This window comes from Torulaspora globosa, chromosome 2 (assembly GCF_014133895.1).
Source record: "Torulaspora globosa chromosome 2, complete sequence".
In the NCBI taxonomy this organism is placed as follows: domain Eukaryota; kingdom Fungi; phylum Ascomycota; class Saccharomycetes; order Saccharomycetales; family Saccharomycetaceae; genus Torulaspora; species Torulaspora globosa.
The window spans coordinates 768,799-782,877 of NC_050728.1; the positions used below are offsets into that span (position 1 = coordinate 768,799).

General features: G+C 44.3%; 5 protein-coding genes across 5 annotated transcripts; all 5 read right to left on the bottom strand.

Moving 5' to 3' along the window:
• Nucleotides 1–222: 222 nt before the first annotated feature.
• PKC1 (protein kinase C) lies at nucleotides 223–3,693 on the bottom strand (the record flags this gene model as incomplete). Its single annotated transcript, XM_037282334.1, has 1 exon — nucleotides 223–3,693. One exon carries the CDS (start codon nucleotides 3,691–3,693, stop codon nucleotides 223–225), a length of 3,471 nt encoding a protein of 1,156 aa, XP_037138229.1.
• Nucleotides 3,694–4,223: 530 nt separating this feature from the next.
• Nucleotides 4,224–7,217, bottom strand: SEA4 (Sea4p; the record flags this gene model as incomplete). The annotated part of the gene is made up of 1 exon (XM_037282335.1): nucleotides 4,224–7,217. One exon carries the CDS (start codon nucleotides 7,215–7,217, stop codon nucleotides 4,224–4,226), a length of 2,994 nt encoding a protein of 997 aa, XP_037138230.1.
• A 141-nt stretch (nucleotides 7,218–7,358) lies between these two features.
• NTO1 (Nto1p) lies at nucleotides 7,359–9,548 on the bottom strand (the record flags this gene model as incomplete). Its single annotated transcript, XM_037282336.1, has 1 exon — nucleotides 7,359–9,548. One exon carries the CDS (start codon nucleotides 9,546–9,548, stop codon nucleotides 7,359–7,361), a length of 2,190 nt encoding a protein of 729 aa, XP_037138231.1.
• A 367-nt stretch (nucleotides 9,549–9,915) lies between these two features.
• HG536_0B04210 (alpha-mannosyltransferase) lies at nucleotides 9,916–11,868 on the bottom strand (the record flags this gene model as incomplete). The annotated part of the gene is made up of 1 exon (XM_037282337.1): nucleotides 9,916–11,868. The coding sequence occupies one exon, from the start codon at nucleotides 11,866–11,868 to the stop codon at nucleotides 9,916–9,918; it is 1,953 nt and encodes a 650-aa protein (XP_037138232.1).
• A 473-nt stretch (nucleotides 11,869–12,341) lies between these two features.
• RTG3 (Rtg3p) lies at nucleotides 12,342–13,787 on the bottom strand (the record flags this gene model as incomplete). Its single annotated transcript, XM_037282338.1, has 1 exon — nucleotides 12,342–13,787. The coding sequence occupies one exon, from the start codon at nucleotides 13,785–13,787 to the stop codon at nucleotides 12,342–12,344; it is 1,446 nt and encodes a 481-aa protein (XP_037138233.1).
• Between the last annotated feature and the right edge of the window lie 292 nt (nucleotides 13,788–14,079).

A 14,079-nucleotide genomic window follows, 5' to 3' on the forward strand; every position in this document is an offset into this window, starting at 1 on the left:
GGATTTACTTTACTTCTGTAGTTTAAATTAGCCCTTTAGTGGTCTCGTTCCTTGGTATGTCGCTCTAAGGGCGAAATCTTAAGTTGAAGTCTTCTGTCGCAGTGCTTTATCTACGCAACTTTTATATAGGCCTGAAATTAAGTATAGCATTAGGTATGGATAGTCTTGATTGAATTGAATGCGATGGTGGGTAGAAACTAGAGAAGATAAACTGTCAAGAGCTCATAATACCAGGTCATCTGGCATGAATGAGAATCCTCTAAACTCTTCTTGCTGTCTTGCGTCCAAAACAGAGGGCATCGGAGTCAACGTGGGAGCTGTAGATGTGAATTCCTGCTCAAAGTATGATGTATCCTCTGGAGATTTGATATCCGGGACATAAGGGGGCTGGACACGTAAGTTGAGAATATCGTCAAAGTTTATGTTACGGAAGAAAGGCTCATCCATAACATCCAAAGCGTCCCGAGGACCAGCTCCTAAACGCTTTTCTGGATCTTTGGTCAGCAACCCTTGAAAGATCTGGACGATATCTCCAGCCATATCAATGGGGTAAAGTGGCTCATCGGTCAATATAGCGTTAAAAACTTCGTCTTCGTCATCGCCTGAAAAAGGCGATTGACATAGCAGCATCTGATACAAGAGAACGCCGAACGCCCACCAATCGACGGCTTTGGTGTAAGCCTGTTCCTTTAAAATCTCCGGTGCCATGAATTCTGGAGTACCGCAGAATGTTGAAGTCTTGCTGCCATACCACATCTCATCCTTACACAACCCGTAATCGGCAATCTTAATGTGACCTTCAGGGGTTAGAAGGATGTTTTCAAGCTTCAAATCACGGTAGATGACACCATTGGCATGGAAGTATTTTAAAGCTAGCAGGACCTCAGCAGCATAGAACTTGGCTCTTCTAACAGACAATCTCTGGTTTTGGACATGCCACATTAAATCGCCGCCACCAATGAATTCCATTGCAAAATAGATGCGATTTTCGGTTTGGAAAGAGCAAAACAAGTTTGTCAAAAATGGGTGTTTGGCCTTCGTTGCAAGTAGAAAGACTTTCTTCTCAGCCCTGGCGCTTTCTATATCATGATTTTGGATAATATGATCCTTTTTGAGAACTTTTATGGCGCATAAGCGATCTGTATTTTTGGATTTCGACAAAAGGACTTTACCAAAATTACCTTTCCCCAAAACCTTGAGTAAAATGAAATCATCCAGCGATACTTTGCGACGCTTTGGCGCCTTCCTCCTGTGCTTCACAGCTGTATGGGCCTTGTTAGGAGACGATTGAACACTTCCCTTTGAAACGTGCGTCTCGACGTTCTGTAAAGAATTCGTTTCGGCGGCCAAGTCCACAGCAGCTTGTTCTCTCTTGAACATCTCGTCATTCATTTCACGGAAAGGGTTAACATGCTGTACCTCAGGCTCGGTAGAGATCTTTTGCAAAACATTAGCCATAATCTCTTCAGAGGTTTTATTCTCTTCTTTGTCTTGATCAATTCGTTCCACCTCGACTTTTCTAACCTCAGTATGTGGAAGGTTCTCTTCCAGGTTCTCTTCCATTTGAACATCCACCTCTTCTTGATTATTGTACGAATCGTCATAAATTAACCTTTCATTTGCTTTCCAGCTTTCCCAGGTACCTTTTGAATGATAAGCATCGTCAGACTTTTCGTCCAAAAGGTCCGCCGCCTTCGACTTATTCGAGACAGATGGATCTAAGGATCTTGGTTCATACTCGAGACCACCTTTCTGCGTGAAATTCAAGTAGGCTTCATTTTGGTCAATGAAAGAGTTTAACTTCTCGTCTAATTGCGTGCCTGGCAACGGAAGAGGCTTGGTATGGATAGAAGCCACATGCTGGTCGTATTCTTCGGTGGCTTGACCCTTCGTAGTGACAATATAAGCTTCCTTTGATTGAGGAGAAAATTTTTCCTCAGATTTGATAGGTGAAGTATTTCTAGAAACAGCTGTACTAGCAGAAGAATCGACATGTATTGAAGGAGATATTCTCTTCTTCTTTTCTTGCGTTCTTTTCGTATCTTGTATGGTTCTAAGAATCCTGTTCGCCATCTCCATTGACATCCCGCAAAAATCTGGTACTAAATGAGCACACTGCGCATGGCACATAATTGCACACTCAGAGCACTTCCGCACCTTTTGCCTGCCCCAGGGGAGAATATATCCACAATGGCAGCACCACTTCGTTCCTCTGTTAGAAACAGGTTCAAACCTGTGTGGTATGCGATGGTTGAGTTTCGCCTCATCAGGGTCGCTATCTGTTGTTGTTTTTGCAATGCATTTAGTCACAACGTTATTATAACATTTCTTGTGGCATAAGAATTTACAGTCTTGGCATTGAAAACCAGTGTACCGCAGGAATTCCCCACAGTATGCGCAGCACATGATGTTGTAGAAGGATTTTTGGACAAAGTGATGGCCATGCTGTTCGTAGACTTCTTCCTGTCTGCTTATGATAGCACCATGACGGTGTAAACCACCCATTAAATTCTTTCTTTGAGGCTGCGACGATTTATTAAATCCCAGAGTTAGGAGTATCTGGCCCGCTGGTTCCAGAGTAAACCAAGAATTTGTGGTGATACGACCGGGGGACGTAGCAGAAGATGTATTTTGTTCGCCATTCGATTGTGTTGTAGCGGATGTTCTTGATGAGGGATCGGTAATGGGAATGTTTGTTGCACTATTGAAGTTGGAGTCAGCCGCAGCAGAATAAGTGCTAATCACCCTAGCATTGACCCAACCGTTTTGATCGCTAGTTTGGCCGGCCTTTTTCTTTCTAATTTCTTCGGCGACATCAGATAGAAGGAGCCACATGACTGCCACTGGAATCATCGTGTCATTGACTTTATCATATATGGTTATTTCGACCTCGTTTCCTTTCCCAACATGAATTTGAAATTCCTCATTCCACCTGTCATTTCTTGATGCTCTTGTCCTCGCCTTCACAGTGTCGTCAATTTTAATGGTAGCATAGCTCTCTGGTTTTCTTGAGAACATTGGGGATTCGATATGATCTACGTCTCGAACCACATTAACGCCAATCGTGAGTTCGCCTGTAAGCTGCTTTCTCCTGAACTTGGGCTGGTGATTCAGAGAATCAGCATCGTGCTGTTTGAATGGATCAAGGTCCACATTAATGGCTTGGTACTTTTTCAATGCCTTTGTAAGAAGCTGTATTCTGTTTTTAGATTCCATTGCGCCGCCCTCCGCTGCAGAGCTACTTTGGCGATCTCCATCGATCTGATATAGCTTTGTCAGTTTGGCGTTGGCCTCTTGGTACTGCCTTTCGACTTGAAGCTTGAACTCCAGCTGCTGGAGCATGTATTGGATCTTCTGCGACAGAGATGGGCAGTCGTATTTAATCAGATCTAGCCGTGAAAAACTGTGCTCCTCCGGAGAGATAGTAGACAAGTGACGGTAGCCTTTCGAACCATGTCCCTGCGCATCGTCCTCTGCCTGATTAAGTGTATTTCTACCACTGCTGGATAGCCGAAGTTTCTTGAGGGTTTCCTCGAGATACTCTATATTCTGGCGAGCTTCCCTAATATTGGCGTTACATTTCTGTATCACCATAGCATTTTGAGTCCTTTTCTTCAAATGAGTGGCTCCCTGAATGATATTACATTCACGTTCTATTTTCTTCTGAATATCTTGTTCAACCTGAGTATACATCTTGGCGTAGTAGAGCCAGCGCGCCGCTTCAGTCACAATTAGGTTTCAGTGGATATGGAAATATTCACAAAATTGTTAGACTGATCAGGCTGTCAACTAAACGGCTTGGCAAAGCAGTTCCTTCACAATGTTCTTCTCGCCAATGTACCTATCTGTCCTTAGATTGACTAAACAAAGTCCCCTGATCAACTTAGACACGCTTTCCGTAGCAGCTTCCCTCGGTAACGTTGGTTTATTCTTCCATCAAATCAAATCTACTTGATCAAAGAGACCTCGAGGCTTCACAGGTAAGGCCATTTTCAAGCCCAGGGGCGTTGCAGCTGAGAACAACGCCGCGTATGCCTTCATACGTCTATTATGAATCGAATCATATACTGTTGATGAATTGAAGCAGGCTGCTGCCACTTTCGAGAACGTTGATCATGGTGCTGGAAGCACCTCAGTGTTCTGGAGGAAGAGGCCTGCACGTTTTGCTGCAAAACTATATCTTGAATGACCGTAGTTTACCGATGCAGTGGCTCTATGTATGATTATTTATTGCACTGGCAGAAACATCCGGGAGCTGGACACACATTGTGTCTCTCAAACCATTCTTCGGCATGTCCTGCATGCATCCCATGGTTGCAGCTCAGACAAAAGCTGAACCACTCGTTTATCTTTTGCTTCCTTCTCTGATATTCTCCGTCATTGACCGCGATAATGTCTGGTCCTCCGCTGCTGTCCCGGAGTTTTTCAGCTTTTGAGCTGGAATCTTGCTTGGAATCACTATCGGCAGGCATTGATCCCACACCCTCGATCACGAAAGGTAAGCCTCTGGTGCCAAGAGGTAAAAGGCATATGACACAGCGAGGAAATGGCGTGCCACAGTGCGGACAAGAGCTATTCTTGCGCTGTTGAGTCAGAGGTGAAAGCGTGTTTGGCATGCCATACTTCTTGGACTTTTGGAAGACGTTTTGGACTCGAGAGGCGTTGTCAGCCGTGGCGAAACCTGCTGGTATGGGAGGCGCTTGAGTGCCACCGCTGATCGCGGACGGTCGGTTGATATTCTTCTTGCAGTTGATGCATTGCATGTACATCTGCCGGGGCTTGACGTCAGCTGTGACCTGGCCACTACCGGTCCGAGATAACTTTGACCTCAAGCAATCAAATTTCGCCCGCATGCTGAAAAGTTGCCAAGAGTTCAGCATAACTCGATACGTCTGTACCCACGCGTCAACCCTCCTGTCGCGGAAATATCTTGGAGAACCGAATATTGATATCAACGCCGCACTTTGCACATCGCTAGTTTTGTTGACATATGATTGCAATAGGTCGATCCCGCTAGGAGTTATACCCGTAAGGATAAGTCCCTCCAGCTCACCATTTTCGATAACCGTGGCTGCTGTCCTTTCAAGGAACTTCGACAAATCCCTATCATTGAGAAATCTTAAAGCAACACCGAGTCTCTCCCGCAAAGATATTGCTGGTTCGTAGAGAATATCCCACCAATCATTGTCAGCGATAAACGCAAAGATAACCCTCAAATAAGGATCATCTAGTTCTGATGACATGCGTCTACATTGTTCTCGCCAGGAATTATTTCCCGGTTGGTCTTTGAATGCCATATAACCTGCAATAGCGGTTGCAATTAACCTCAGCCGCTCTTTTTTCGCTGATGCCAATATTTCAACTGCCTTGGGTATATCACCAAAAAACACCGCCCAAGCGGCAGCTTTCTCGTAGCTACCCGTCTTGATGATATTCTGATACTTTTCCTCGTAATCGACTGGAAGCAAATCCCAACCAGATAAAATTAGACAAAGTTTCCTTTGTACTGATTTCCGAGAATTGGAAAATTTGTCAGCCGGTGGAATACTGCCACTCACGTTCTTCTGCTTACGGCGTACTTTGATAATCTTTTCCATATGGTTATTCAAGTGGTCATCATTAAGTATTCTTCCTTCGGGAAACCTGTTTTGATTTGATATTCCTTTCAAACCGTTCCATATCCCTATCACACCTTCATATCCTAGATCCAGATCGCCGGAAACCATTGTTCCATCTTCGACAGAAGCTTTGGCAATGGCTATCCATCTCCATGTGTTTCTAAGATAAGCGTTATTCTGTAACATCTTCGAACCGTCAATCATAGCAACAGTAGCAACGGGATCTAAACCGTATCCTAACATCGCTCTAGCTTTCATGATCACACTTATATCTTTTTGTAGTAGTTTTTCAGGTTTCCAACTGCCATCTTGATACAGAGACCGTATGTCTTCATCTTCATTTGAGCTAGCAGAGCTGTTATCGGCCTCACTTTCTCCAGATTTCTCCGCAGAGTAATCGTCACTAATATCCAAGTCCTCAAAGCAAAGATTTCTAAGTGCCTTACTTTCGAAATTTGACTTCTCGCTAGTTTCTGTTACTCTGAACTCTGCTATGCTTGACGACTCGCAATTTGACAGTAATAAGGAATTGTGGTTATTGAAGCGAGTGGTGGAGAAGCTTTGATTCACGGGCATTCGATACACAGTTCCTGATTGCCTCATACAGAGCAGGCTTGTTTTGTGTTCACTTTGAGGAATATAGTCAAAAGTAACAACTCGATCAAACGTTGTACTGATGTCATGAACAGTTGAGACGAAAAGCTCTTCAATTTCATTTTCAGCATCCGCTTTTGTTCCACACGATCCTAACCACCATCTCTTTATCGTGTCACCTCTGTGAAGAGTAGCGAACTCTCTATTGCGGCCAGTGGACCAACGAAAGCATGAATTCATGTACTTCTTAGAAGCGGCTCCTACTCCTAAAAGTTTTTCGAAAGTCAATAAGGGTTCTGCGACATTAAGATCACTGGAGTTCGTTGGTGCCACTAGTCTCCTTCTATCCCATATAGCTACCGTGCCGTCGTCACCGTATGTGCTGAATTGCCAGAAATTAAACGGATTTAGTTTCACGTCATATGAGAGTCTGCTCGGATGTTGGCAAATGGGGTTTGGCGATCGTAGGTCAATCTCCTTGATGAATTTAGTGCTGGCCACGATAAGGCCCGTGTCGTCAAAGAATTTCGAAGAGACAATGCTCTCATTAGTGCAGTAGGAGAAAGTAGGGTTGATAATTGTACTATTTTTACTCTGATAATTAATATCCCACACTTGCAATGATGCATCATTTCTGTTTCTATCCAGGCCCATTGCAACAAGTCCGTTCTCATTCATTCCAAGCGTATTGATACATCTTTGTTGTTTTGGTCGAACTTTCATATCAATTGAGTCTAACTCAGGATTGTCACACATAATTATATTGAATAACCTCACGAAACCAGTCTTCTCGCCCACTGCAATCAGTCCAACATCTAAATCAGAATAATCCAGGCATGTTATGGATCCAAAATCTCTAGCCGTTCGCAGTTTCATTATCGACTTCTCCTCATCGATTTCAGGATCAACCTTGTAATGCGTTACTTCATCTCTGGTTGGATTGACAGAGAGATAATCTAACAGACCATCATACGACCAGGTTGTTACTTTTTTGATGAGTCCCATTAGCTATTGGCCCAGCGCTCTCTGTCACTTTTGTCTTCTGCTTTGCTTGATGATTGTCGATCTTTCCCAAGGTTTGATAAGTGAGCGATGTGGCATTACAAATGGAAAACTATCTACCAAGAGAAAAAAATGACTCTAACTTCATATTAACTTCTTAAGTAGTTTGACTTCCTGGGGCTTTAGTTCTTCAACATCACTCAATTCTTCTTGCTCTTTTAGAATCTGGCCTTTCCAGGGTCTAACTAATACCTTGTCTCCTTCGATAATGAAATCCTCGTGAAGTCTTTTGGTAACATCCGCGGTCTCAAACTTCCCTAACAGCAGCTCTAATAACGTCCTCGCCTTTCTCACAAGGTTTCGAAAAGCTCTTGTCGAAGAGGGCTCCTCCTCAAGGGAAGAAAGAATGGTATTCATTCTAGAAGGAAAAACCTCCCAACTCTCATTACTGTGTACATCATATGATTTACACTCGATCAGTTTCGAGATCATAGTATTATCTGTTAATGAGCGTTCGATCTTTTTGAAAACTTCGGACTCCAAGAACTTATCGACCACGACCTCCTTCATGAGATAACTTTCAGGGTTTCTGCTCAGGCATTCGACGCGGTAAGAGACTTCCTTCATTGAGTTCCACGATGATGTACGCTTTCTGGTTAGGCTGGAAAGCTCTCTGAGCTTCTGAAGGTCTTTCAACAAAATGTCGGTCACATTAATTCTCTCCTGCAGTTGCGCCTCATTCAAAAGGTTGGACGAGCTAGGATCGTACTTTCTTACTAATGGTCCGCCTCTTTTTAACTCCCTTTTCATCGACCAATATTTACAGATGTTGTACGCTGTCGATTCTGCATTGGGTATGCCATATGATGCAATTATTTTACTGAGGTGATCAGCAAATATATTCGGAGCAATAGGGGTGCCTCTATTAGTCTTCCACTTGTTGTTTGCAGAGCCAAATTTGGTGCCTCCTCTCCCTTGATTGAGATGCAGGTTTGTCGATATCTCACTATCATTGTACTCAGCGAAATAGCGTCTAGTTTGTAAAATACCTTTTGTTGTGTCTGGCCATCCCGGAGGCGAATGCTTTCTGCAGAAGCAGCTTAGCATACGTAGGCCAGCAGCCTGGTTGGAGGCGACCTCACTGATGGAAGCGCCTCCGAAGTTCATGTAGAGACCAGCTCTTTTGGCGCATGTTACATGAAATGCAGTGAAGCAGCTCTTGTTAGTACATTGGATGCAAGCACCCGTACGCTGCTTACAGATGCTGCAGACGAGTTTCCATCTTGACTTACTGATATTTTCAACGCCTTCAATCGGTTCCATGTAGTGTAGATTGGCAAAGTATAATTCGGGAATCCACAAACCACAGATGACATGCGCCCATGATCCCGTATCAGTTTGCTTAAAGGCGCCCGTGTGGCTTGGACAGAATAAGCAGCTAACTTTACGATTTTTTGACACCAAACATCTTCTACAAAGCCATTGGCCCTCCGGGATAAACACTATACCATAACATTCTTGGTGAACAGCTATATCGCAGCCATCGCAAAAAACGATTGCATTGGCGTTATCACTATCTGCACCACCGCACACGGCACAGGGTTGGTCTGTAGTTCTCTCTGTCCCATCATCCGAGCCGAATAGCTCATAGTGAAGTCTGGTGGTCTCTGAGCGATGGCCAGAAGGTGATTCTTCGACTACTAGGGATTTCGGTGGTATGAGTTTTTCTAGATGGGTCCATTCCTTTTCCACTGCACTAATTAACAGCTCGAAGATTTCCTCGTTCATCTTCATCTGACAGCATTTGTCGTTGAGAAACTGCAAGTACAAATCGTCCTGTTCGTCCATATCGTATTCAACCACTAGGTCAGTCAGGTTGCTGGAGATCTGTTCAAGATTGGCCGGTAGTTTTAATATTTCCTCTGCTGTACCTATTGGAGCTGAGAACTTATTCAGATAGGGCGTCTGATCCTCGCTGAAAGTACTACCTCCCTGGCTAGAAATCTTGCTCTTCTTTCCAAGCAGATGATTCACCTGCTTGTCATCACCCAATTGAGATATAGAGTATTTGCACTTTTTGAATCTTGTTCTCTTATGATGTAGTCTGATTCGTTCTAAAGTTGTCTTCCCGTTGAATATCAGCTGTTTTAGGTGTCCTCTATCATCGTTGAGAACTCGACTATGACCATTGTCCAGTTCGGGAGCATCTCCTGGGGCATCTTGGTCGGGTCGCACGATTGGTATAAGGGTATCCTTGTCAAGATCACAGTACAGGTCTTCGAGCTGTTTCTCCTCTCGTAACTTTGGACCATTGTCTCGAAAACCTCTTTGCATTGACTAACTTCCCTCTACACGTCGATTTAAACATCAAAGGATGCCATTTTTGTCATCTTCATGGTTAGGAAGAGCTTGGCGATCATTTTACTAATAAGAGAGCCTGATGACAAAAACAGCCAGTGAGCCATAGATGATCTTCGGCACTCTCTTGTAAGCGATTTACTATGTCCAAGACTGTGGCAACGTAGCAACTTGCTTTCGAATGCTTACAGCATTATGTGTATGCTTGTCCCTACAAAATTATCAACCTGTAATGTAAGTTCAGTAAGAGAAGACGATGGAATGTTAGAAACGCTGCATAAACGAGGTCTATCAACTAATTAGAGGACGGCTGACGTGAGGAAGTACAGTATGAATGATTCATTCACATAACTTTGGATCCTTCCCATGTTGTCGCAAGTAGCATTTCAACTCTTTTATTGATGTAATCGCACATATGTTCCAGTGATTTATGTCCACCTTGTACTTTCTCGACCTTTTGCAGCAGGTAATTGAAATTCTTGTAACCATTTTCTTGACAGACGTATTTTTGGAAGCACAGCCAGTTGGAGAGCTCCAAATCATAGTTGGTGAGCTTTGGGAATTCGTCGTTATACATGCGGAAATGGCCGTGGTGGGCTGGTGTGAAGTTGGGCTCATCCTCATGGCGAGAGGCTGTTTTCCTGCCATCGAACATCATATCTTCGTTTGCGGCGTATTCCCATGGATCATACTTGGGAAGATGAGAATGGATGAACGATACGGGAACTTCTTTAAAGAAGGAAAGAAAGCCCTTAACGTCGTAACCCTTCTTCCTTTGCTCTTGCCAGAAAACCTTATCAATGTCAGTGAAGTCAGCAGAAACCTCAGACAGAAAGGCCTCCTCACGCAGGGCGCGCAGCTCCTCCATCGGTTTTGAATGGAGTTCTTGGCGTGCCTTCTTGTAAGCTTCGAAATCAGCATTCAGATCATGTTGTATCATTGCCACTCCACGGAAAGCTTGCTCATCTGCACTAATCCTATCTTCGCTTAAGATCTTCACCTCATCTTTCTTATTTGCCCAGTACCCCATGGCCCTCACAGGGGCTTTGACCTGATAATAGTTCCTGTGTATACCATTTGCAGACAGCGCCTTCGCTGCAAAGGCAAAAGTGTCTTTATCACCTTCCCCAGCAAAACCTTGGCCAAGCAAAGGATAGTAATATGAGGGTCCATTGTAATTGTAATACAGACTCAGTATTATCGTATCCAGATGTTTATGTTTGTCAACCAATAATTGGCCTGATTCTGTGCTGCCATCTGGGATAGCTCCATCTAGATCATGGAAGGGAACCTTGCCAATATCATTCACTTTGTAACGCTCAGCAGGTGAAACGTTATCAACCGAGTACCGGGTACGTTTCGTGGTATCAACTTCTATCCCAGCTATATCATAAACGCCGGGGTGATGAAGCCTTCTCCAGTAATCTGGCCATAAGGCCAACCCAAACTCATCAAAAATTGGGCAATTGAACATCTTATTTATAGGATTGACAACGTAGTTATCAGCGTCCAAAAGCAACGTTTTTCTGAAACTTGATGCCAAAAGCGCCAACGCTTTCAATTGGTAGCCCTTCACGCTTCCCAATGTCGTGGAGTCAAATAATGTCTCCATAAAGACGCAGCGTGTCAGACCGGAGGGATCAAGTAATGGTAAAACATTGTCACAAAAAGATGATTCACCGGTGTTCTCGGGAGGAATCATGATCTCGATCGGAATCTCACCGCCGGCGTTAGCCCTGATAGCTTTAATTGCCGGCATGACATGCATGGTAAACTTTCCCCCAGCAACGAAAACAATTCCACTACCAACATACATCTCCTTATGGAATCTGGGTATTATCTTGTCTTTCATCGTATGGAGAAAGGCCCTATGCAGGTCCTTAAGCTTGTCCTTGGTGGAAGTGTGGAGCTCTACGCATTTGAGCAGTTCAGCTCGACTTACTATGTCAAGATCATGGGAATTTTCAATCTGTATATCCCCTATCCGGCAGTCCTTTCCTCTGGTTCGATCTATTTCATCTTGTGGTGAAAGCCGCCTGATCTCATCCATGGTTAATTTCAGCACATTGCGAAGCTTACTTGCATCAAACGATACTGTCCCGTTCGTCTCTGCTTTGTAATCATTGAGGTAAGTAATGTTCGAGAGTAAATCAATTTCGATGTAGTCAGAACCCTGGTGCAATCCTATGAATATCAAAGTGGTCAGCAGAACGACCATACAAATTCGCAGCACTCTGCTATTCTTTCTTCTGACAACATGGACAATTTGCCTCAGTCGAGATTTTATTGCCATCATTGAGACGCTCTAGCAGGCTATTGAAATGTCGAAGCACGCTTGATGAGTTTATCTCTGCTTTCCTTAGTCTTGCTGGGGGAAAAAACTGCGTTTGACACCAACTTTAATGCACTTTAAAATAATGCGAAAATGAAGATTAAGTACAAAACTTCATGGCTTCTGATCCGATATTCTCCTTAGATTTCTCTTGCTGTGAACATTGCTCGTATGCTGCGCAATGCCTTGAAGGCAGGCGCATTTGTTCGTTATCTCTACATAATTTAGTCATAAGCAAGAGTGATGCGTTATCCGAGGCCATAGTTGAATGTTGCCTTGGGCTATTTCGCCACTGAATCATGGATTTAGTGTAGTGAGTGGCTTTCTAAGCCGCTGCGGGAGAATTGCTCCCTGACTGTGGTTAATCACTGAAAATGAAAAGTGCAGGCCCACAATGTGCATAACAAATGCCAGCAATACAGATGTTGATGACGCTCTTAGGAGTCAAAGTCTAACAAATACTCGGCACGATCACCACTATTGAACATTAGCTTGGCGTTATCTTCTGCTTCAATCAAATCACCCGATAAGAATTGCTGCAGGTCGTCGTGAAGTGGTAAATTATGCTCGCTGTTTGACAATATGTTATCCATTAGGCCAAATGAGTTAGATTCGCCCCATGGCTGCGATACGCCAAAATTATGGGGATGAGGTTTGGCTCGGGTGTCGATTATTCTCTCGTTAGAGACGTCCACATCAATATCAGTAAAATCGCTTTGAGCCACTGACTTGGTCAGAGATGCTGGTTCATGAGATGCAGGCCTTTCAGTAGTGTTATTCGCGCTGCCGCGATTCTGTTCAGCAAGTTGGCTAGACGCCAGACGCTCTTTTTTCTCTTCCAGTTCTTTCATCTTGTTCAGTAACTGCTTTTTTCTTCGCTCTTGGATTTCCACCACTTGCAGCAGATACTCGAGATACTCCACAGTCTTGTTCAGAATAATTCCTTTGTTGGGTTTCACCTGCTTACCACTCATGTCGTAATTCAAGAGAGAAGGTGGTACTATGGTACCGAGCTCTTTTATCTTCTGCTTGATAAGCTCTCGCCTTCTTCTCTCCACAGCGTTGTGAAACTCTCTCTTACGCTTTAATCTCTCATCCGCCGTTAAATTCTTTGGCACGCTGGCTGATAGATATCCGTCCGGATAGTAGTTCCCACTCAGCGAGGCATGTCTTGTTCGCGGCGTACCCATAAGACCTGGAGTGCCCGCACTTCCATTCCTCAACGAAGCCGACAAGTGGCTTCCCGCTCGTACTGACGAAGAAGGTGATCTAACCGGGGGTGAAAAATGGGCCGATAGCGTTTGACCCGCACTTGGACCATTCAACGACTGAGGCTGGTATTGAAACGAGTCGTAACTTGAAGCTAGCAAGTCCGAATGCAAACTGGACCCAAATGACGAGCTCAAGTCATCCGCCAGGCTTGACAGTGCATCATCATTTCTTCGAAAAAAAAGGTCTAGTTCGTCATTCTTGAAAGACGCAGACTGCTGCCCTGTGTCGGGACCGTTCTGAGCGCCATTGCTAAACGAACCCCAATGTTGATTGTTCGATATCGAATTTCGGGACCCATCTGTGACGGACTGTCGTCCATCAAGCAATGAGCTCGAAAACTTGTCGTCCAAGAAGGAAATGGATGAATTCAGCTGCGAGTGACTCATAGAAAGATATGGAGAAATATCAGCTTCTTCCTTCTTCACGTAAAGTAATCTCTCACGCTGCTTGGCGGGCGCGTCACTCGAACATGCTTGTCCAGTTGGAAGATCGTCCTCGAATCCGGTCGCAAACGAGAACTTGCCACCTCCGTACTCTGCAGGTAAACTCAAATGGCTCGCAGCCGCTCCCGAAGAATCGCCTTGACCGTCTCCTCTGCCATCATTGTCCATAGCGAGTGCGCCTGGAAATACTCGATAAATCCCACAAAAGCTTCCCTAGAACCGTGATCCCACAGCAGCAGTCCACCAATATCGTGTAATAGGCGATACCGGGTCGCTGATGGCGTACTTACAAGCAGCAATGCCAAGTTACAGCTCTCTTCTGGCCTATTCCATTTGCAATTCCATAGGAATACCTCTTAAGTTACCCGCTGTTAGGTCCCTATCAGAAATAAGCAATACGTGCCAAGCGATGAGATGAAAGGATCCAAAGGCCTAAGCCTATAACTATAGGATATGGTTC